The sequence below is a fragment of the Buteo buteo genome, chromosome 9 (genome assembly GCF_964188355.1).
Source record: "Buteo buteo chromosome 9, bButBut1.hap1.1, whole genome shotgun sequence".
Classification (NCBI taxonomy): Eukaryota; Metazoa; Chordata; class Aves; order Accipitriformes; family Accipitridae; genus Buteo; species Buteo buteo.
Window position 1 is genome coordinate 27,875,548 of NC_134179.1, and position 24,117 is coordinate 27,899,664.

General features: G+C 40.1%; 1 protein-coding gene across 5 annotated transcripts in view; it reads left to right on the forward strand.

The window, feature by feature from the left end:
- Window positions 1-787: 787 nt before the first annotated feature.
- Window positions 788-24,117, forward strand: part of ADGRG6 (adhesion G protein-coupled receptor G6) — a 115,623-nt gene continuing 92,293 nt past the window's right edge. For 3 of the 5 annotated variants that reach the window (XM_075035859.1, XM_075035854.1, XM_075035858.1), the window contains exons 1-2: window positions 788-902; window positions 6,949-7,049. In XM_075035859.1, coding sequence (XP_074891960.1) covers window positions 901-902; window positions 6,949-7,049 — 103 coding nt within the window. In that variant the 5' untranslated portion in view covers window positions 788-900. Of the gene's footprint in view, window positions 903-1,640; window positions 1,789-6,948; window positions 7,050-24,117 lie in introns of those variants that run through there. The other 2 variants (XM_075035857.1, XM_075035856.1) reach the window with 2 other exon arrangements.

Here is a 24,117-nt window from a genome sequence, read left to right on the forward strand (position 1 = left end):
TGTGAGCGCTTTGGGTCTGTGTCGGCAGCCCTGGGACACAGCGCCGTGGCTTGTTTCCCCGAGGCGTGCAGGCAGGGCTGTGTGCGCTCACGTCTGCGGTGTGCGGGGGGCACGGACGGTGCCTTTGCCCCCAGGGACCTGCTGCCACGGGGATGCTGCGAGGTGCTGCGTGCCCAGGAGGCTGTGACCACCAAGGGTCGCGTCCCTGGTGTGGGATCTCCTCAGAGGTGGCCTGTGTCCTTCGGGGCTGGCTTTGGGCCTGTGGCTACCGTCTGCTGGGGGGGTGTAAACATGCTGGGGGACTGCGCAGCCCCGGGCTAGCCCCTAACCAGCGGGCCGGGGCGCTGCGTGGCTGCGACGGCGTGAAGGGCGGCGCGGGGTGCCGGTAGCCACCCCTCTCCCCCGAGCGGCGCGCCGGTCCCGTGGAGCGGGCCCCCGGAGGAGAGCGCGGGGCCCCCCGGCGGCGGCGGCTCGGCGGATCCCCTCCTGCCACCCGGGCGGCGGGGGGGGGGGACGACCGGGCCAGCCCGCCGGGCCGCGCCGGAGCCGCCACCTGAGCCCCCCTCGGCGCGGCGGGCGCGGGGACCGGCGGGCGGGGCGGCCCCTGCTCTCCGCGGGGGCGGCTTCCCTCGGCTGCGAAGTTTCCCCGACTTGTGCCGAGAGAGGCAGGTCCCGGTGGCGGGGCGGGGGGCATCGCGGCGGCGGAGGAGGAGGAGGAGCGGATCGGCGCGGCCCCGGCCGCCGCGGGCGGCGTGTGCGGGGGCGGGCGTGGACGAGAGGTGGGCGAGCAGCGATGACCTTTGCGAGGAGCCCGCGCGGGAGCGGGCCAGAGGCAGAGCGAGCGGCAGCGGGGGAGGATGGTTGCTGAGCCCCGGAGGAGAGCCGCCCCGTAATGTCACCATGTAAGTCTTTTCTCCGGACTGCGGGGCGAGGGCTGCGGCTTGCCGCTCGGGCAGCGCGGATAATCCCCGCGAGCTCCTTCGTGGGGCGAGAAACCACGGCAAGACAGGCTGGGCTTCCCCCCCGCCACCCCCCCCCCGCCGTAGTAGGTGATGAGTAACGTCAGGTTCGAGCCGTGCAGATAGGTAGGGCTGAAGGAATGGGGAAACGAGGGAGTTTCACGTCGGGAGCTCAGAGGGCAGGGCGGGCAGGGCTCTGCCCCGTCCGGGCTCCGGGTCCGCCGGCGGCTGCCCTGCAGGGTCCCGGGCGGCCGCTGCCTTTCTGCGAGCACGGTAATCCCGTCCTTAGGACCGCGCCGGTGAGTTTCCCCGTGCTTGGAGGCAAGTAGCGAAACCCTCGGCCTCGCTTGCCGCCCGCCGCTGCGAACGCCGGTGCCCCGGCCCCCGCCCGGCCCGACCCGGCCTCTCAGCTCGGCGCCGGGGCCGCGGTCGCTCCCGTCGAGGAGCCCCGTCCGCCACAGGCACCGTTGCCAGCCCTCCAGGTGCGGTGCCAGCACAAGTAGGGAAAAAAAGGAGAGGGGGGGGGCGGGCGGGCTCCACAAAACCTTCCCAGCCCCACCGCTCCTCCCTGCAGCGCACGGCGGAGAGGAGGCAGCGCGGGCTCCGCCGCCGTCGGGGGGCGAGGGGCGGGCCGGTCGGTGGCCCTCCTTCCTTCCCTCCTTCCTTCCCTCCTTCCTTCCCTCCTTCCTTCCCTCCTTCCTTCCCTCCTTCTCTTCCCTCCCGTCCGTCCGTCCGTCCGCACGCCGCCCTGCCCCGGGCGTGCCACTGCCGTGGCCTCCGGGCGCCTTCCCCGGTATGTTTTACCTTTGCTGACAGGCTCTTACCGAAGGTAAGGCAAGGTGCTAAAATTTGGGATTAGGAGTTTCGGTGGTGCGTTCACAGCCAGGTGAGAGAGGGGACCTGTGGCTGGACCGAAGGGAATCAGTGCAAGGGGAAAAGGGTAGAGGTTTTCTAACAGTGCGCGGTGGAGTTGGGGCAGAAATGAGGAGTTCCTAAAGACCTCGCGTTGCAGTGCTGCAAAGTTGCAAACAGCCAGCAGATTAGTTGCCTGCAACTGGGAAAAGTTCATTTGGAAAGGAAAGCCGAGGGACTTCAGATGGAGCTGATGCAGCTGGCACTGTTTAAATTAAAAGGCAGGGTCTCATTTTTTTTCATCTCTTTCGATGAGTGTGAGGGTGCTTTCAGGGTTGACTGTAAGAAGAAGTAGGAACAAGTAATGCTTAACAAAATGAAAGTTTTAAGTGGCATTGTGTAATTAATCTTTCAAGACATTCAGGTACTATAGTTTAAAGCAAGGGTTTCAAAGTTAAAATAGACCTCTCTTAACCTGCAGGAACTAAACCGTGAGTTGTAATCACCTTTCACTTGTTGCAGTTCCACTTAAGAGTGATTAAGCTCAAAATCTTTTTGTTTACAACCTATATGAGGAAAAAAAATGTGAAACTGATGTTATCTTTCTTTTAATTTTAAAGTGTCAGCAACATTTTTCCTTAATAGCTTTAGACATGTCAAAGACCAAAGAAAGTCATGTCAGTCTGCCTGAGGCAGAATTCACATCCTACTCCAGGGAACTTTGCTGAAGCTTTGAACAAGGAAGATGGTGTATTTGAATATGTATTGCATGTTTTGGGGCCGTACAGTATACAAATGAAATGCTCCAGGATTATTCACATCTTGTGTATATTTTCTTGCGGAGCTGTATACTCCCTAAAGGTGATGATGTTGTGTTAGCTGGTTGCTGGCATGTGGAGGAAAAGGTTTAGTAGTTAGGTGTAGCAAGAATCCCACTAATTTAATCTTGAACTATGTCAAGTTACTATCCATTTATGGTTTAGATAAATTACATGTCTACTTTGCTCTTCTGGAATGAATGGTGAATAAGCTCATTGTCTCCCTATGTTATAGGAAATGAAAGTAGCTTTGGACTGGACTGTATTGAATTGGTAGCTAGAGTGCATAGCTGGTCATGTCACACAGTGTCTACAATGGAATAATACAAGTCCATAGAAAAATTAGCAGTGCTTCTATCAGACTCCATAGAAGATCACTTTGTAATTTTTCTAAGAGGGATTGCTGTTGTGGAGACTATATCCGTCTGTAATGGATGTACTCCTACCATAGGTGTCCTAATAGTCCCCAAATATATTGGGTAAAATATTGGTTTGGTTCTGTGTTTGACAATCTATAATAGTTTGTTCAGAGCTGCTAGCATGTTACCAGCTGGGGACAGAACAGGGCTTTTTCATATAAATTGAAACAAAATAGAGAACAGGGTTCAGCAATTTTAATGTATTCGGGATTGAAGACTGAAATAATCTGTATATGTTCTGAGATCTTTGTTATGGACTGCTTTGCTTATTTAAACTCTTGGTGTGTTTTAGTACATTGCTGTACTGATGTCCATTCTCTGTGCTACTGATGAATGTTAAATGACAGAACACATCCTTTTAATACTATTTAAAATAGGAACACAAGACCAAAGGGGTCTCTTAGGCCATCAAGTCAGTGCTGTTGTGGCAGGGGACCATATCATCCCTTAATAAGCTATAAAATAGCCCAGAACTGTTTGCTAATTTTTCTGTTTAACTATTCATATGCTGTTTGGATTAATTTCTAGATGTTAATTAACACTAATAATCAAGAAAATGAACCCTAAAATAAACATAGTGGGGTATTAACAGGTGAATAATACCTGTGACTAAGTTGTTGTGCTGGTTTTTTTAATGCCTGGGAAGTACTTATCAGTTTCTCTGGCTCCTTTTTGTAATTGTCTGCCAGTTGGGATGTCATATTATAAAAATACCAGGGATGGATTTTGTTATAAAAGAAGCCTTTTTGTTGGCAATGTGTTAGCTGACTTCTATCCCTGAAAACTTCTTGTGTGAACAGGAGTGTTACACACATCACAGTGTAGGGCTGTGAGCAGTCAGGTTTATGGATTTTGGCTTTTTGTCTATGCAAGATCTCAAGAACATGTAAATAACAGGTTTCCTCATTCATTTATAGCACTCAGCTAGAGCTTATTCTTTGTAACATAGATCTTCAAAAGAAACAGATTTGACTCATGGTGCATGCATTAGTGGGGTGTTTTGGTAGTGTGCTGCTTCTGTGGGCATTCTTGAGTTTGATAAACCTTTCTTTCTTGTCAACTGACATGATGTGGTGTAAAGAAAATTGTTTTGTCCTTCAGCAGTAGAGAATGTAAGTGGGGGAGACAGGTTTGCTATTTTTTATGTATTTATTTTGGTGGAGAATTGTAATTTTTTTTATAGACATTGTATAATTATCTAGCTTTTTTTCTCTGGGGAAAAAATCTTTATAGTTACTCCTTTCTGCCTTGTTCTTTGCATGTATTTATGCTTTGCTCTCTTGTTGATTATCCACGTTCTTGAAATCTTTCTTGACTTGAGCTTTTTACAAGAGTGAGGGTGAGGAAACAGACTGTAAACTAACACCATGGAGTACTGGCTTGTAAGTGTTACCGCAATGCAAGTAAACATCAACAAATAGAAATTGGCCAAATTAAATAGCTCTCTCAGACTAATGCAGAATCTCAGATTCTTTAAGAAGGGCACTAAAGGCAATGTGACTGGGTAGATTCACTCCAGACCTAGGCAGCAGAAACTTGTCATGTTATTTTCCTTGAGTATCAAGTTGTGTCTTGGATTCACCAGCTATTCAGTGAGCAAAAACTTCAGCTGAGTTCACAGAGACATCGAAAGTGATGATTGCTGTAACACACAGAAAATGTATCAATATGATGAAAACCAGCACAGATTTCTTCTGAATTAATAAATAATTTTTTTGAGACTGTTTCCTAGTCTGATAACTTTAACTGTGCTTGCTCAAAACAAACCCAAAACCAGTAATGCAACCACTTCTACAAGTTTGCATTGGTAGATTATACAGCAGGCTGGCACGTAGCTCACCAGTAGCTGCAAACAATTTCTTCTGTAGAAACAGCAATATTCTTCTGTATCTCTGGTATGTCATACTGTTATCCTTAACATTTCCATTTCACCACTCTGTGAGTATATATGCATGCTGTATGCGTTTGCATGTACATATAGCTCTTTTCATGTCTTAAAATGACTTCTGTTCAAAGCCAATTTTCTAAATTAATATTAAGGGTACTGTGGATTTATGAATTATATACATTGAACACTAACTGTTCGCAAACCTCAGCATTCTGTTGTCTGAGATTTTAGTAGGGATTTTGGGGTCATTAAGTTGAAGGACAATAATTCTATTGTTTGATAATCTGGTTATTTTGTGTGTCTGGCTTCATCAAAGAGATTCTTGTATTTCAGAGCCCAGTGTTTTCTGTGCTTGTCTTCAACACTTGTTAAGTTTGACTTTACAATATCTCAGAAAAATAAATCGGCTTCAAATTCCTAATTTGATAGAACTACACATAAAGAACTGGACTTCTTTTGTAATCATACACTTGTGCTATGTAACACTGCACTGAAGGGAAACCTGACTGATTGCAGCAGTCTGTTGAAGTGCCATTTACCTGGGCCCATTGGCATCTAGCCCACAGGAGTGGTTTGATGAACTGCTACTTTTAAAACTGAAACATTAGTTGTTCCTTTACAATGGTTTATCTTGCTGCATTAAGTTTGGCTTGTCTAGATTACAGAACTCCACTTTGGGAAGAAATGGAAGCTGATACTGGGAAAAGATTTACATTTGCCCTCAGGTTTCACTGGCAGTTTCACAACAATGTCTGTGGAGCAGAAGGAAGACTGTTTTCCCAAGTTTAAGAAAATTAATTTTTCTTGCCACTGAGTATGAACTCTGTACTTTCTTTCACTTATCTCTTTCACATTTTCATCCTGATAAATCATACTGGTGGCTATTCCAAATATCTTTCTTTTTTCTGTATTTAATATGCACTAACCTGGAAGACATTTGTGTTCATCGTCATTTCTTCATGACTATTCATTTGCAGTGGTTCTTCACATACTGTTTCTGGGAGTAGGCTTTTGAAATATTTTGGGGATTCTGTTAGAGATTTTCTCCCAGTATAAGTAGATAACATCTTAATGAACAAAAGCCAGTTATCATCACCAAATAGGAGGGGAAGGAGTTGGTCAAAAGAATACATGTGTTTCATTACTTGTTGCTTGCTTTTGCTTGTTGCTAAATTGTTGAATAAAATGAGACAGGAATGTAATGGAGCACCATTCATTTTGGATACATGGTTTAATGTCTGACCAAATTTATTAAGAGCCTTTCTTGCTTCCTCTTCTGCCCACCATGGAGGAAACATACTGGTTTAGCCATTAAATGTCCTGTACACTTCAAGGCAAAGGAAACTTTGACTTCAAGCTATAACTGATAAAGATTTTTATGTAATTGCATTTGTTTTATTAAATAATAAAAATGTCCATGGCTTCACTGGAAGCACAGATGAGCCCCTAGATTTTGGCAAGGAAAGTTTCAGGATTTTCATTAAAGTTGCCAACAGAAAATGTTGTAGCTATCAAAATATTAGCACTGAAAAATATGGAAAGGCTGGTTAAGGGCTGAGGCAAATTCTCACCTACCTTCTTTATATAGTTAGTAACAAATATGTGTTTATATATAAATTTAAACAGCATAAATGTATTTGTAAATTATGTAAATAGGTAAAGTAAAGCTTTGCAATCTCCAAAAAAAACCATACACCTTAATTCTTTCAGACTGTCACCATATGGGCTGCTTGTTTCTTTCACTGAAATACCACCCACACCTATCTGCTTAGAAGCCCAGCGCTGACAAGTCTTCCACTTTGTTGTCTGTTAAGAACAAGACAACATCATTTCTGACCATTTTTAATAAGCATAGAGACTTCTGTCTCTGTTTCAGGAAGACTAGGGCCATCCATAAATTTCAAGTGCTACTTTATTTACTGCTAGTTACTAGTTTGACTAACAACAGTATTTTCTCATTTTCTTGGCTGCTTGTAAAGCTCCCTGAATTCCTGCTCCTTTTTTTTCCACAGGATGTCTCATGTAAGTGAAATGTGGTGCTATCACTGGAAATGGAAGCTGCAGCACTGCCTCTGCTTGTTTACCACATATATTATATACATGCAGCAAGCAGGTAAGTCAGCAAATTATCTTCTTGCTTAAATAAAAGGCCTAGGAGCCAAAGGTTTGATGACTAAGGATTATGCTTACATATGACTGAATTATATACAGTATAACATTTTGGTGAAAGCGATGCGTTGTAATTATTAGTTGTGATTTGCTAGGTTGGGTCATATTTTCTGCTACTGCTGAATTTTCTTTTTGTTGTTTTTTTATCATTTTGCTGTTATTTTTTTCTTTGTTCTTTGAATTCTGTCATTTTGCCCTTCCTTTGCTTTTACCTTGTTAGTATTTACCTCTCTTGAATTTCTTCTGGTTGTTGGAATACTGCGACTAATCACGTAGTTCTCCCGTTTTCCACAACACTCTGCCTGTAGATTATGTATTCCCTTCACTCTAGTTCAAATCTGTAAAATAACTGTAGTGTGCTTATTACTTTTAAACACTTTTATGATTCAAATAATAGAAACATTCCTCGGCAAGCTATATGTACATAGGATAATCATACACTGTAAAGAACAATCAGTTTAAACTTAACATCATCTTGGTCTGTAGTGATACTTGAGTACGGAGTAATGTAACACATACTGTTTTCTTTAAACATATGAATGAGAGATTTCATTTACTAAATGTCTTTTCCTAACCACTAGAGTGCAAAATATTTTAGGAGCTCCAGATGCTTTACTGGAAAAAAAACTCTGGAGTTTATTCTGGAGCATATGAAAATTTTGGAGCAGCTTGTAGTGCTCAGCTAATTCCATACCAGATGGGTAGTTTTGCTGTTACAGACTTGCCATTGGAAAAAGGATGGTTTATATATAGAAAGAGTTTCTAGTTTCTTTGATATTTTTTTTTCTCTAACTAAAAAGTGCAGGTTGTTTTTTTTAAACCTGTATTTTTTATTTAGAGAAAAAACAGTGTAGTAGCTGTGCAGTAGCACCTTCCAGCTTCATGTCACTTTAATAGGTGTTTTCCATTTCCATTAAATCGTGTAGCCAGAAATGTCCTTAGGAAACAGCTCTCACCCGTGGCTCTGTTGGCTGATGGCCTTTTTCTCCCTGTGTTCCTGGGCCATATGTGATCCTGGGCCATGCAGCTCTAATTTACAGCTGCTCTGGGCTGTTATCTGGTGACTAGAACATTAAGACCATTAGTCTTTGTTAATTCCTCTTGATAAAAGTTTAGTTATTGAAAGTACAGGTGACACAGCAAGAGTAAGTCCCATGAGCCAGAAGGTCCTAGCCAGTATGCCGTGAGGACAGAGAAAGCCAACTACAAGCTCACCTGCGCATTCAGCTAATCCCAGCATACCATTGCTGCCTGTGCTGGCACTGAACAAGTAGATGGGTCAAAAGCCCTATGCCAAACTCCAGGAGACACTTCTACAAAATCATATATGCCCCTGGCTAACTACTTCAGCAATAAAGTGGTTGGTGCCATTGGATTGGTAAAAGCAGTGAAAGTGTTCTAGATAATTCCGTATCCTCTATTATAGTTACTGTCTGTGCTCTTTTCTCAGGCACGGATTTGGCATATAGGATACTCAGAACCAGGTCTCTGATGGAAATCAGAGCAGAGACCTGAACCTGAGTCTTTTATATTTCAAGTGTGTGCCTCTGGGGCTTTTTCTTTCTTGCTTTGACTGGAAAAGATTTGAAATCTTCAAAACTTTCAATAAACAAAAAAGACATTTCCCTATCTGCCTGAACAATGAGTAGATAAATAAGGTACACTGGAAACACCCAGGCTCAATAGACAAATGTTTGCTGTTCAACAGTGAAAGAGATCATAGATAGTCTGCTGTTAATATTCGACTGAAATGAAAATGAGACATTTAGCTTTACAGCCACCTGTCATTTGGCAGTAGTTGCCTGTAGACCCTCGGGATTCATCATTCTTTTTATCTTGATGTAAAAGCATAGGTTATGCTGCAAAATGGCGTCTTTTCATCTGTTCTTTTTAATAGAGCAAGGCAGACAAGGTGGGAAACACTGCTGCTCCTGCATTTTTTATATTGTCTTCTTAAAAGGTATTGGTCACTTTGGCTGTGGATTCATATGGTATCCATAATCTCTCTGGCAGCTTAAGCTTTACTGAAGTTACAGTAGAAATATCATAAAACCTAACATTCATCCAGCTTCACTAGTGAGCTGTAAGGTTAGAAAGCTATTGGGGCTTATTAAGCTTTGCCTAGAGGAGGTTACATACAAGCAAGGGATTAAGATCTTCAGGTACAGATTTTATGTATTATTTAAAGGGCTATTCATAAGGGTAAAAATATCAGTCATGCTGTGACATGGAAAAAAATGCAAAAGTAATAATTTTATAGTTTAACTTGAGAAAAACTACAGGACTTGGCCTGTTTTCAGAAACAAAACTTGGGAGAAGGATTACACAGCAGAAAATTTAGAACAGGAGTGGTATGGTCTGTGAAAAGAATGTTTAGCCATAAATTGATCAGTAAGGTACTGACAAGCAGCAAGGTGCAGCAATGGAGTGTAATCCCAAAATATAGGTCTGATACCTCAGAGGAATCAATGGATAGACTCTGACACTTAAAACAGAAAGACAGAAAGAAATTATAAAAATAGAAATTAATTATAAGAATATAACGTGTACTTTAGTTAAAATCTCAGCAGCTGTAACTGTCTTGGCATACTGGCTTCAGGTCATGTGTTGTAACATGGGGTGAAGTTACTGAGCAGCTCAGTAAACAGCTTGACAGCTTTCCATTCCTGTCTGGGGTAGACATCCCTGATGGCCTTGAGTGAGTCATTTAGCTGTGCCTTAGTTTCCCTGCCTATAATGATGAGTGTGTCTTGCCTCTTTTGTAAACAGCTTGCCTATCTTCCAGTGAAAGGACTTTATAGAAGCTGAGGTGCTAAAATGGTGCTGTTTTAAACAGAATTAGTTAAATCTGCTTTTATCTGAGATTCAGACATCCCTAACTTTTTGTTTGTATGTACATTTTGTTGGTTTCAGAGAGCCCAAAAGAGAACAAAAAGTAAACAGAGTTCTGGAAAACATAAATAATGAGGGCAGACAGAAGGAATTAAGATTTTTTGGTCTAGAGTAGGCAGAAGGGGGATTGCATAAGAACTGAGACTATTTAAAGAGATAGCTGCAGTGGGAAGGGATAGACTGATCTTTCTGGGCAGTTGAAAGGGCAGAAAGAATTGGCTTAAATTACAGCAAGATAAATGAGGGGAGGACATCTCATCAAAAGGTATAGATAGCAGTGGAATAGATTGCCAAGGAAGACTAGGGAATCTCGATCCTTGGGAATGTATAGTAATATCTGCCAGAAATGGTTTAAATATATAGTCCGCTTTCCTTGGTTCTGAGAAATATATTAGATGATTTCCAAAATTCCCTAATTTCTCTAGTGCTTCCTTAATCTTCGCCCCATAGAATCTATTTTGGCTCAAAATCTGGGAAATTAGGAGATCCATTGGACATTGCACTTCTCAGAATGACAGTGCTTTTGCTGTGCCTACAAAATTGCGTTGACGTTTGTCCTGTTGCAATGGCCTCATTTTCATCTGACATAAGGAAGCAGCAGTTCAGTATGGAAAGTAAAAATCAGTTGCTTCAGGTGTGTGTAACCTCACAAGAAGTGTTCAGTTTAGTCTCCCCTTACTTTTTGGCCTTTCTGGTCTCATAGCAAAATGTCTAATGTTTCAATATAGTACTGTCTCTTGGTTTTGACTGTGCTATCTATGGTAACCCAAGAGCAGAACTGGAGATTTTTTGGTGACCTTAAAAGCAGATTCCAGTTTGCATGATTACTTTTCAAACCAGTTTTCAAGTGTCTTGTCAGTACTGTACTACCAGGGTTTTGAACACTTGCACATTTTGAGGAGATTGCAACATCCTTGTAAGAGTTTTTACCTTTTTCTGTCATCAACAGATACATAATTACATAAAAGTCAATAGCTGTTTTAAATTTTGACTACCATGCAACCATATTTAATTTTATTCAGGATGTGGAAAATATTTATTTTAATAAAGCCATGAGTGCATCTACAATTTTTATTACACTATTGCTGCATTATGTGCCATACTGCTGTTATTACAGAATTACTATGACTGTAGCTAATGCCAGAGTGAGCAATTGTCCTTTTGTTCATCCATCAGTAAAGTGCATTGGTGTTTGTAGTCAAGTTTCCATGTCCTCAAAGGGCTTTAATCAATCCCCACTGAGCTCACTGAAGAGTAAGTTTCAATTCTATTACAGTCCCTGAAATTTTAATTTCTTTTTTTTTTAGTGGTGATTCAAAGCAAAAATTTGTGCTGTTTTTAATTCATCAAGAGAGGTGAGAAACAAGAATAAATCTGAAAGCAGGTCCTTCACCCACATGGCTGATAATGGTCTGCAATATAGGATCATGTCTGTCCGTCAGGCTTCTTAATTGGGCCTGAGTAGATAAAGGAGGGATTAAAGTCCTCCCTTGTTTATGGGAGAGTTTCAGAGTGACCCCATGGGCTCAGGAGCCTAATAAGAGATGGGAAGGGAGTATGGTGGGAAGTATTGCTAACGCCACCCACGCTAGCAGCAAGGGTTAGTCACATTGCTGTCTGTGGAAATGGATTGGGTTTTATCTTGAACGGCCCAGGTCAGGAAGTGTGTTTTTTCACCACAGATCTGAAATTGCCTACCCCAGACAAGGGCCAAAGATCCTATCGCCATGAAAATGATTAAATGGTTGTCAGCACATTCCCTTATCTTCCTCTCTCTTACCATGTGCATAGCAAGAACCAAAGTGCCAAGACATTAACCCATCAGTCAGCACAATCCTTGCATATGGCGAGGAGACGGGGGATGATTTTATAACATTATTACTGGTGCTTTGTGAAACTTCTCCCATGGCATGCCCAGGGTGGGAACAGGCATGCATATAGTGCTGAGAAGGGTAAATGTGACTGAGAGTGCTGTCCCTGACTCAGACATGGAAATTCACATTTCTGAATGTTATGGAAAAACTCAGAAAACCTAAAAAGTTTGAAAAAAGTATTCAGTCTGGCAGTCTCTTTCCTTACATAGGCATACATACATCACGTGTAACTGAGAGATTAGTCAGAAGGAAGCTGGATATTTAATGAATAGCTCCGAAGTATTTTTATTCTTTCCCCTTTCTCTGTCAGTCATCTTTTATATTTTAATGTAGCTTAAGCAAAACAAATCAAAAGCAATCCTGTACGTTCTGTTTAATATCTAAATTTCTGCTGCCTTGAGGCACGTGTTTAGAATTTCTGTTCATATAAATCTTGCAGAGAAAAAGTTACCAGTTGGCTTTCTTGTATTTCCCTTAGTTGACAGTTCGTTAATGTAAAAGTAAATCACTGTTGGAATGAATTTCACAGGAAGTTGCCTCTTATTACCTCTGTTTACTTTTAGCTATAGTTTTTTGATGGTGCAGATAATTCTTTTCCCTAAGGTGTTTGGACCTCATTGCATTAACCATAACAATATTGCCTTAAAAGCACAGTAATTTTTTTTTTCCCCTTCCTCTGATATGTACCTGTAGCCAAACCCAAATGGAATATCATGAAACATCACAGGAATTCAGATCTCACTAGGACCTCATCTTACAGGGTCTCTGCACTCCTGTATTGGAAGATAGACTAAATAATGTACCTTTTTCTAAGAATATACCTTTAAAGAAAGAATATACCTTTCACTGAAGGTCCTTTCTTTATGAACTGTAGATTTTAGAATCCATTTATAATTAACTTTTGTCTCATTTTTTCTCTTTACTGTTAAAAATTAAAAACATAGCCAAATGACAATTTGTCACTTTGTCAATGTTGTCTATGAAAACAGACAATACAAGTATCTAGCACAGTGGTATATGCAACAATAGCCCGCAAATGACTTTGGCCAACTGGACTGTGCTTTACAAAAGGCTGCCGCTGGTAGAGGTTATTATGAAAAGAAATTCATTCTTTATGGTGTTTGTCAGTCACTCTCAATAAAGTGAGTGAATATTTTAGAACAAAATGAGTTTCTGTCTCATTAAAAGACTTTTAAGTCTTTGTGAATGTCACTTTTCTATTCTTGTGGACTATTAATATGAGAAATGTTGCATCATGAAGTGAAGGTCTTAACTAGGAAGAGAACAGTTTACCAGATAAAAGTTCCTTACATACAAGTCTAGCAATTATGTGACGTGTTTTAATATGTATTAAAATTAATACTGAGTAATTAAAATGGTTGATTTCATATACCTGTGGACCTTTTAGAAGTGAGTGATTACCACTGTAAAGTCAGCACTTGTCAATTAATAAGAAGGGCTGATCTTGCAGATTTTGGATTCATATTGTTATGTCCATGATTGTTTTGCTAGAATATTGGATTTGCTTACTTAATGGATTGCTTAAGTGATTTGCGTAAGGTGTAACATGTAACGTTCACTAGATCAAGGCCTCAGTTATCACTGTCTGATAATTAAAATGTTAAAATTTGCATTTTTATTAAAACTACAGACAGAGATGTCTGAGACAGATATATGTACCCCATGTGTTATGTATAGACAATTCCAAAATGAAGAAAAACATATATGACTTTCATTTTACAAGAATTTGAAAAAAATGAAGTGAAGGAATTTAAGCTACAATTTAGTAAGGTACTAAGAAATAAGACCACCCACCCGGAAAATTACATTCCTTGTTAAGATTGTGTATAGAAATACCTCTGATTAAATAATTCACCTGTACTGTTTCAGAATTTCTTCCTCTCATCATGGAAGAGAAAAATCTCTCTCCCATGAGAGGAAAAGAAAGTATTTCAACTATCGACTGTAAACATTTTCTACAGAGTTAACTAAAATATTAGTGTAATAATGATAAGTTACATCAGAGAATTACATCCCTTACTGTGATACAGTGAACCAAAACTACTTTTCCTGCCCTAAATGTGATTATATAGGCACTCATATCAATGGAAGGCAGGGCTTCCAGAAATACCTCTTGTTTTGTCTGAATTCCATGCTCACTGGTCTGCTCAGTTCCTGTAAATGACAGACTAAGCTCTAACTCTTGCTGCACTACAGGAAAATTAAGTGCATAATTCATAGTTAGAGTTCTGCTTATGCAGTCTGGCCTCTGGGTATCATTCACACTAATTCATTTTATTTGCCTTTTCTTGAAGAATCAAGCCACTTTCTACTCTAGACCCAACTCCAGTCATAATTTTTTGGTACCACTACGAACTTGTGCTCCTTTTTTCTCATCTTTCATGTTGTCATTTTTACCCTATTGTGTGGGATAGCAGCAGCTTGAGCAGTACGTTGACTGTTTTCAGTTTGTTAGTTGGAAACAATTTTGCTAATTGTCCTCAAGATTTCAGCCCCGAAACATGCTCACCAGTTCCCATTCTGTGAATTTTCTGTTCAGTAATTTCTGAACATCTTTTATGTTATTTACTGGTTTGTCCAATTTCCACTGTAGCAAATAATCACTTTTGACGAGAGAGGCCACCACAGTTGTAGCTCAGATTGTTTAATACTCCAAAACTACAGCTATATCAATTAAGATATAAGATACTTAATATACTATAGAAGTGTCAGCATGGCTTATTTTCAAAGAACATATTTTTTTAAAAGTTCTTGTAGCCTGAAGAAGTGTGTGTTGGAAAATATTTTGCTCTTTTAAAGAGTGACAGAAAGTTTGTTCCCATTCTTGAAACCACTTTTTTTCTGGATATCCCCAAAGTAGTTCAACTGTCTTCCAGTACGTTGTAAAACAACTGCTTTTATCAGGGATAAATATCTGCAGGAGTTAGCTCTTGCAGAACACAGGGTAGATCCGTGAAAAGATCGTCACACAGCTAACCTAATTTTTGAAAGAATACAATGCCATCAGAGTTTTTCCAATTCTAGCTTTTTCCCTTATGAATATGCTTCTTAATGAGTGTCAGACAGAAAACTGCAACTCCCTATCTTGAACAGAGTTTGGTTTGTTCAGATGCATGCTTGGGCTTCTCATAGCTCTTCTCTTTAAGAGCTGTGCAGTGAGAAATCCATACTATGAACCTGAAGGAATTTTTTTTTTTTTTTTTCAGAATTGCTTTTTAGGTGGAGAAAAAGACCTCATGGTTGAAGTTATCACAGAGGCATTTGTACAAGTCCCAGTCCTCAGTGATTTTTGTTTTGTGGCATGGGGAGTAAGGGGAAGTGTGGTTTTGTGTTAGGTGTTTTTTTCCTTATTGTCTTGAATTTACAGGAAAGGCCTGTAAGTGGGTTTAAATTTTAAATCTTTTACTGTTTTTTTTTTCTTCTAATTCTGTGTCTAAATATTTTCCAATTCCAAATTATGTTATTCATGTATCATACTGAACTTTACAGATACTGGAACTATACAGGGGATGCTGAAAGCGCCTTGCCTGCTGAGTCGTTAAACATACGCAAAGGAACACCAATATTGTGTCTTTTGTACTGAAATCTAAAATAACTAGGAGATTTCATACTGGGTATGGGTGTCCACCTATGCAATATTTTGAATAACAAATCACCCAAATTGTGTTCAACTTGTCTTGGATTTTAACTTTGCTTTAGAGAATTGTTATATTTCAAGAAATCATATCTGTAATATGTACACAAAAATAAAAGGGTGAAATGCTGGTATTGAACAAAGGCATTATTCATACAATGAGTTAGAAGTTGTGGGGTGTTTAAAAAACAAAATATTGTTTGATAGAAATATTTAAAGGAAGTGTAACTATAAAAACAATGAGCCCCCTCCCTTCCATGTGGAAGCCTGGAACATCACATGTGCTGTGTGCATCAGCTGCTCTGGTTACACTTTATTATGTAACCAGTTTATAAAATGCAGGATTTTTGCTTTGACCTGTTAGATTTTGGCAATATATTGCTTCTGTGACGTCTGGTATTTTGATCTTATTTTGATTGGGTATGCTTCTGCTAAAATCTTGCCACTGGAACTGGCAAAGACATTGTATAGCAACAATACTACCAGTCGGGGCTTCCCTCTGTCTCTGCGTATGGGGAATTACTCTTCTGTCAAGCGATTGTTTCACTGCATTACAAATGAATTGCATTTAAGCCTTCCACGTTCCCAGAAGGGTCTCAGTGGAAGTCAAATCGTAGAAGTAGCATTGGTATAATAATAAATTTCTCTCTCTGGTGGCACATGGCAATTGGAAGATAGTACTGACGATTAAAGAGGCAAACGTGTCTCTATATACACTCCCTCCCTCTAATAAAATCTGTGCATATTTTGCACATGTGGGTAATACTAAATGAGTGGTTTCTAAATCCCTTGCCAAACACTAGTAACTTAGAAGTTACCTGCAAATAATACATGTCTGGCTTAGTCAGTTGTCTTTAATTTTGAGTGGTTTTCTTCCCCCTGTTGTCAGCAGTGTTGATGAATGCGATATAAGTACTCTCTTTCAGGCAACTCCTGTAGTTTCTGACTCCTTTGACCACTACATTCAAGAAAAAATACCTGAAGTTGTTCTATATTGTTTATAGCATGTCAGAATTGAGCGACTGGCAATTTAATTATATAATCAATAGCTGGACTCAAGATCTTAGGGAAAAAAATGCCTATTTTCTTGTGCTTGGCTGCATAAATCTTTTCTGAATAGCACATCATCACAATGGAATGTATCAGATACCAGAAAAGTAGCTGAGAAGAGTCCAGTTTTTAAAGGTATTGTTTTCAAAACATTTATCTTGCTTTATCATCTTAATCAGTTTTCTGATGTAATAAATATTCTGAATTTGAAGGAGAAAGTTACAATGTTAATTTTTAAATTTCACCATATTTTCTTATTTCTAAGAAGAATTTATCTTCTTAAATAAAAACTTTGTTTTCAAGAAAGTTATCAAAAATAACTTACTAATAAACTGATTGAAAAAATAAGAAAATAAATTCATAGCAAGCATGCCATTTGTTTTTTTTATCCTTAGGAATGGTGAAATTGAGACAGGTCTGCTTTAACCTTGAAATAGTTTTGCTCAGCTTTTGGAATAAGATATAAGGACACTCTTCAATAAATGTTCAGCTATATATAGTCCAGTGTTTCCTCCATTTTAACTGGATTGCATAACATTGATTTCATTTGGTCCCACCAAAGTCAGCGCAAGTTTTACTGCCCCCTTGGATAAGAGCCGAGATACCTCACTGCTGAGCACTTTGGAAAATCCCTCCCCAAATGTCAAATTAGAAACTATTTGAAAGTTGGTGTCTTGGCCAAACAATGCTGTTATGTCAGAGGAAGCCAAAGTTCTGCCCCATGCCTTTAAAAGATTTAACTTACATGGTGCTGCAGCACTGCTGTTCAGTACTCAGAAAGGAAAAAGGCTTAAAGAACGAAAGAAGAGTTGCTGTGTACACTTGGCAGCAATTCTATGTTGTAACTTGTGGGTTTTGTCTGCAGACTAGTGTGATCTCACGCAGTACTGCTTGAAATGGAAGAGGGTTTTGTACTCTGCTTTTTGACTGTGTGATCCCCATGTCATGTGAATCCTGACTTGGTACTTAAGAATTGACTTGATCTCCAGCAAAAAACGCAAATGCAAAACTCTCCTGGAAGGACTGATACTGAAAGACATTTTCTTCCAGCACTGTTCATGCTTTATGCAGGGGACAGTACCATTTGCAGAAGTTCGGAGCACCTCAGATTCCCAGAGATTCAGTGGGAAATGAGCATTCTCAGGACTCCCAAAAACTGAGCTGAGGAGAAGACAGCATTTTTGCTGTCTCACCCTCTTTTCAGCCAGGTTTTCTGCATCCACCTGCGGATTGTTCAGTAACTGACACAGCCAGTTAAAATATCGTTAAGAATCCAGACATCCACTCTTGTTTCTACCTACCCATCCATCCATAATCTGCCTGGTTTTTAATCTTAACACACAGAGGAAAGCTTTCTTTTTCTTCTTTAAATAGATTGCCCTTGATTATAGTGGCATGAAAGATTTTTTGAGCTTTCCTCATGTTGTGCTGTAGAGTGTGTGTTTCCAGTGAGAAGACAGCTCAGCCTTGCCAGAGTTTTAATCTTCACGGTGAGGTCTGCAATAGTTCTTATCTTCAGCTACTGTGTTTATTCACTTGAAATATGTGAAAATCTGAAGAAACATCTTCTATTAGCAGGGATCAAGCCAAACTACAAAAAAAAAAAAAAAGAATCTGGTCTTTTAGCAGTTCATGATATTTCCATATTAGATTTCTATTAGCTCTCCTTCGCAGAATTCATCATAAGAAATAATAAAATGGCAGCAAAATGGAAAATAATCTTGCATATTTTAAAAAAAAAAGTCTCAAACTGGAATCTAGTCGTCAAAACATGAACATTGTGACTCACAAACAAATCACTTAATAGCAGTTGGTGAAAATTAAAGGAAACTTTTTTTTTTCTTTCCAAGAAGCTCTTCTGTGGTACTGGCAATTTGTTCTTTATAGTTTGTCATAATTTAATTGTCTTCATGTTTGTAGTTCACTTTTTTTATATTGGCCTTCACAATAGTTCTCATAAACAGTTCCCATTAGTCCTTTTACATCATTCCTCATAAAACTTACGGTCTTCTAGTGTAAACTTAGAAGTATATATACAAATACTGTTGTTAACAAATATCATGATAATCAAATGCTATGCAAGTCAACTTTGTATGGCCAAGGTAGTCTACAAATTCAAGAACGAGTTACCTGAAATGCAAGGAGATAATCTGCACCATTAGATACCACTGTTGGGCTACACTTACCGATTTGTCAACAATTATGAAAACCACTGAAGGTCAATATGCCCAGTCTAAACACTGATCTAGTGAGTATGTTCCCATATGGACCTTGCTTGGGGTTATGGTGTACATTACACATACAGAGTTTTCAGTAAGATTAACAATTCATCTGCTATGTTTTTAAAGTATAATGCAAATCCATGAGGGTTGCCCCCTTAAAGTTATAATATAAATGTCAAATAGTAATAATGGTGGTATTTTATTATTTTTCTCCATGTAGCGTGATCTTTCATAAGTAAACTAATACTAGCTAGCATCATCATATCTCACTGGGGATATATTGTCTGGATGTAGGATCGGACATTACCCTGTGCTTGTGTATTGCCATAAATAAAGTTACTTGACTTGTTCTTTGGCACTACTTTAAAAATGCAACTAATATAAATTATATGTGATAAAAATGATTGACAAAAATGTCTATAAAACATCATATGCTTATGATGCAACTTAAACTTTAATACAGGAAAATGTTGAGCTAAACTTTTAGAACAGTTTAAGGACAAATATGCATACGGAAACCTGTTAATGTGTATATTTGGATTGTGCAGGTGGATCTCTAGTACTGTCTGTGAGCACTGAGAGATTTATAAGTCCAGCCCAATAGCACAGAGCCTTTGTCCACACTTTAAGTAAATTATGTTCTTGAGTATGGGCTGCTTTGGTCATGGAAAAATACATATGTATGAGACTTGAATAAATAATGTTTTTCATTGTGAGCACCTTTTTATCAGCAGCAATATGAAAGGTTGGAGTGAATATCCAGGCTCCCAATTACATACGGGTGTTGCCACTTCCCTGTAAAAAAACACAGTACGTTTATTTCTGAAATTTCACATTCTATTAAATGTCTCTTACTTGGCTGTTACTGCTTTAAAGCAACACAACCCTTCATTCCTACTAATTCTGACAGAGTAAAACATTTGCATTTTTTTACTTTCTAGTAATTTCCTGTCTCATGTGGAGGTGAGGAAAAGATTTGGATTCAGCTAGTGAACTGGAATAGGGAATGATAATCTAGAATCAGCCTTTGCTACTTTGGTTGAAATGTCAGAGACCTGTGTGGTGGAAATAAAGGCATAAACCAGTGGGGTAGGCTTCCTTTGATTGTTACACAATGGTGGTTTTCAGAGTTTGACTTATTTTAAATAACAGAATAAAGCTTTAGGAAGAAAATATTATAAAGAAAATACTAAGGTTGGAAAACTGGCAATTCAATAATTTGGAAATAACAGAATTGAAGAATTCAGGTTGGCTATAGAATTTTCCATTTTCACATCCACCATGATGATGCAGGTTTTAATTACAGTCACCTCCTTTTTGTCATTGGCATCCAGATTTGTACAGAGCAGACGTGCTATGAGGCTGAAAGCAAACATGGTTTTTAAGGCCTTTGCTGAGTATGTGGCCAGAGGTAGAATATGTACACTAAACAAGGCATTGGTTTGCAAGAAGATCTCGGCTAGGGTTGTTGAAGGCTGTGCTAGAAAACTGAATGCTGTCTCTGACTCTTGTCTGTTAGGGGTGGCTGAGCAAATGAATTTCATGTCTGTCTTTAATGTGTCTCATTTTCTGTGCCTAATTTAAAGCTATAGAGTGATTTGCATCTATAATTGCAGTTGAAGTGAATAGGAACCGTGTTTGACTATGTTAACCTCTATATAAAGCTGCAAATCATGAATAAGTTAGGTCTTGTGTGTCTGAAATTTAGACACCTAACATCAGAGGATTCTTTCCATCTTGATATTCACCAACTAATCTTCTATAAAATGAATTTAAGAACACTTCTTCCCTCACAGTCATATAGTAAGTTTTTAATGAATAACTGTTGGAGAAACATTCAGATGTTATAGTAATGAACACCACAGAAGAGCTCATGAGGAAATTAGTGATTCTGTCTCAGGAGAGGACTGGAATTGCTGCAAGGCTGAGGGTCACACATCGAAGAACAGAGGTAAAGCAGGATACTGAAAAGTTGCTTATTTCATGGGATTTGTCCTTCCTGTGCACTGAGTGAGGTCCTGCAAAAACGGTAGTGTGTGATTATGTAATTGAACATTTTTTTCAATTATTTATGCACAAAGGCCAAAGAAAGGTTAACTCTGGCATTTCCTAACTTGAATAGTCCTCGATTGTGCAATTCTAATGGTGTCTGCATGTTTCTGGGAGGAGTTTATAATGTTGGTATGTGTGTGTATATGCAGATAAAAATATAATTACTGTTAGAGATGCTTACTCAGAATTTTTATTTAACCCATATGCAGAGCAGAAAGTCTTGTTAACAAAATGTTATTTGCTAATTTTTCTTGTTTCATTCTTTCTCACTTAATCAGGATGTTCTCCACCATATTTTTGAGACAGTTTAAGGAAGCTGAGATTGACAGTGATTGGAGTAATCAAGCCACTTCACTATGAACCAATTTGCTTAGGAGTAGAAGAACTTCCCTTTTAATTTAACTATTTATTGCGGCCTTTGAATGACCCAGCAGTTAGAACAATAGCAACCTGGTTCTGTACGACCTATGTAACACCAAAACATAGTATGTCATAATGAAAAAGAAAAAAGGAACAGAGAGGTATTCTGTTGTAGTACTTCCTACATGCTGCTACCACTTGTAGATTCTCCCCGCACCCCCCCCCCTTTCAATTTTTTTATTCCATCCGTAACTTCAAGGGGATTTCTGGTTACACATTTGAAATATATCCTTTTTCCTTCTTCTCCAATGTTCTTTCCAGGGCAATACTGTGCATGGGGGTTTTGTTTTGGTGGGGGGAGTGGGTGGGGTTTTTTTTAAGGCACTGTAATTCTTACTTTATTGATGATTGATTTGTGTCATCCTGTTGGAAAAAAAACCAAAACACTTTGCATTTGGAACAGAGGATTCAATGTTACACTTGGCAAAAGAGAGACAGAAAATACCTATCTAGAGATGTTAAGGCTTCTACTTCTGCAGTGTTATTTTTTGGAGGAGCACTGGGGGAATGTTGGAGTCTGGATGAGTAGATCCTGTGTGGACTGAGGTTTGAATGGAGGCGGCATTTTGCTAGGAAGTGGGGTTCTCTGAAACACATAAAATCTTTCTGTGTAACTGAAGGAATGGCAGGGTGCCCAGAGCTTTGTGGAAAGGTGCCAACTTCATCAGCAATAAATAAAATAAGTAAATAAATAAATACATTTAGTCAAGGGTAGGATACCTTTGATGTGAAGATCTTCTGCTAGATGAAAGACTGCAACTGGCATGCAGTGCCAAGCGTCCCCCTTCCTTAACGCCTTTGGTGCCAACATCCTCAAAAAGAACAAGGACTGTAATCCTTAAAACATCAGATTGGAAAAAGGATTTCCTTTAGAGCTATGGTTGTTTTTCTTACCCTCCAGCCATGTAGCTAGTGGTAGGACAAATGAGTCTTCCAGAAATTAAGAAACGTTTAATAACTATGGCAGTTTTCAGATCACAAGTCATCAAATAATTTAATTTTCCTGTAACCATGGACAAGGTCCTGATGCCTGTCTGCCCTTGGAACAGAAGTAGGTCTGTTACTGGTTTAAGCCAGGGGTCCAAGCAGCCCAGTGTTCACAGGCAGGTACCTGGAATAGAAGAGTTAAAACAAGGCCTAAGTACATCATGCTTCCCCTCAAAACTCTCCCAGTCTTCAACTGTTTCCATTTTGGGAATGAAAATCTCACTGGGGCTGGTGTAGCTTGCCTGTTTATTAGTCTGCAATACATTTCTGCCAATTAGTTGCCCAGTCTCCCTTTGAGCTCGCACATCCACACTTGTCCTCAGGCAGGGAGTGCCACGTGTCCACTTCTCACTGCATGAAGAAACACCTTGTTCTCCTTTCTTTGAACCTGGCTTCCATAACAAGGGCCCACCAAGTGAAGACAGTGAGCAGATACCCCCTTTCTCCCTTTTCCCTGTCACCCACAGACCTTTTGTCAGATCTCCATTACACCATCTCTTTCCCAGCTTGAAGAGTACTTGACTACTCCCTTGCTTGCCCTGACCATCCCCACCCAGGATCCCCACCCAGGCATCCTCTGTCTGTGGCTCAAAGGCTTCATTTAAGCCCAGGCTAGGACACCCACACATGCCCTGGGCTTTCAGCAGCAGGAGCTGGGTGGCCCATGATGGAGGAGGATCTGGGAGCCTGGGCAATCCCAGAGCAGACAGGACCCTCCCTGACTGGGCACAGTCCCACCATGTCTGAGCTGGGTTAGCAGATGGGGTGAGGCAATGAACCAAGTCCAGGGTCTATCCAGGGAGTCAGGTCAGGAGCAACCAGAGACAGATGCACCTACAGTGTATGTCCATCAAGAACTGAAAGCCAGTTAAGGGCTTTTAGTGCACTCAGGGCACTGTCACACTTACCTACGTTGAATTTTACTTGTCATTTTATTACCAGTCACTCTGAGAGACTCATTTTTCAGTTCTTTACAATTTGCCTTCAAAGTGTCTACTATCTGGAGTAGATTTCTATTGTCAGCAAACTTTGTCTGTACTCTTCTACTGTTTTTCCAGATACTTTCTGGATATGTTAAGTAATGTGTATCCCAGCAAAGAACCCTGTGGAACTCTGCTGGTGACTTTCTTGCCTTTTTACAGCTTCAGAATTGCTCCTACACCCTACCTCTTAACCAGTTATTTATCCATGCCAGAACCTTCCTTATTATGTAATGGCTGCTTAGTTTCCTTTAAAGCCTTTGGTGAAAGTCTTCGCCAGAAACTTTTTGGATATCCAAGTGAACTATGTCAACTGGGTCACATTTAGCCACATAGCATAACTGAACCCTGGAGAGAACTTCAAGAGGTTTGTAAGACAAAACATCACTTTACAGAAGTCATGTTGACTCTCTCAAAGAGATTTTATTTATCCAGGTGTCCACTAATTCTAGCATTTCTTATACCACAGATCCCTTGTGGTAGCCAAGGCACTGGTCTGCTCAGTGAGAAAAATAAAATTGGAGTAAACCAGTTTTACCTGACTGCCAGTTACAGGCAACCTTTACGGGCGTTAACATTATTAGCAAATCTTCAGGATGTCTGGCTTGTAATTACACTGCTGTTCCAGTGCTCTAGACTAAGACTGCATTTTGCAGAAATGGGCTCGGAAATAATAGGATGTGTTTGATCATGTTGACAAGCAGTAGAAAGGACTGAGTGGTACTTCTAGTACTTTATTAAAATGTAATGAAAGGTTTGTGCAGCTCACTTGAGTGCTAGTTCCTCATTATAATTTTGTCCTAGAGCCACTCTTGCAGCTCACAGCGGTGACCATTAGCAGAAGAACATTTTCAGTTGTAGCAAATAGTTAGACCACAGT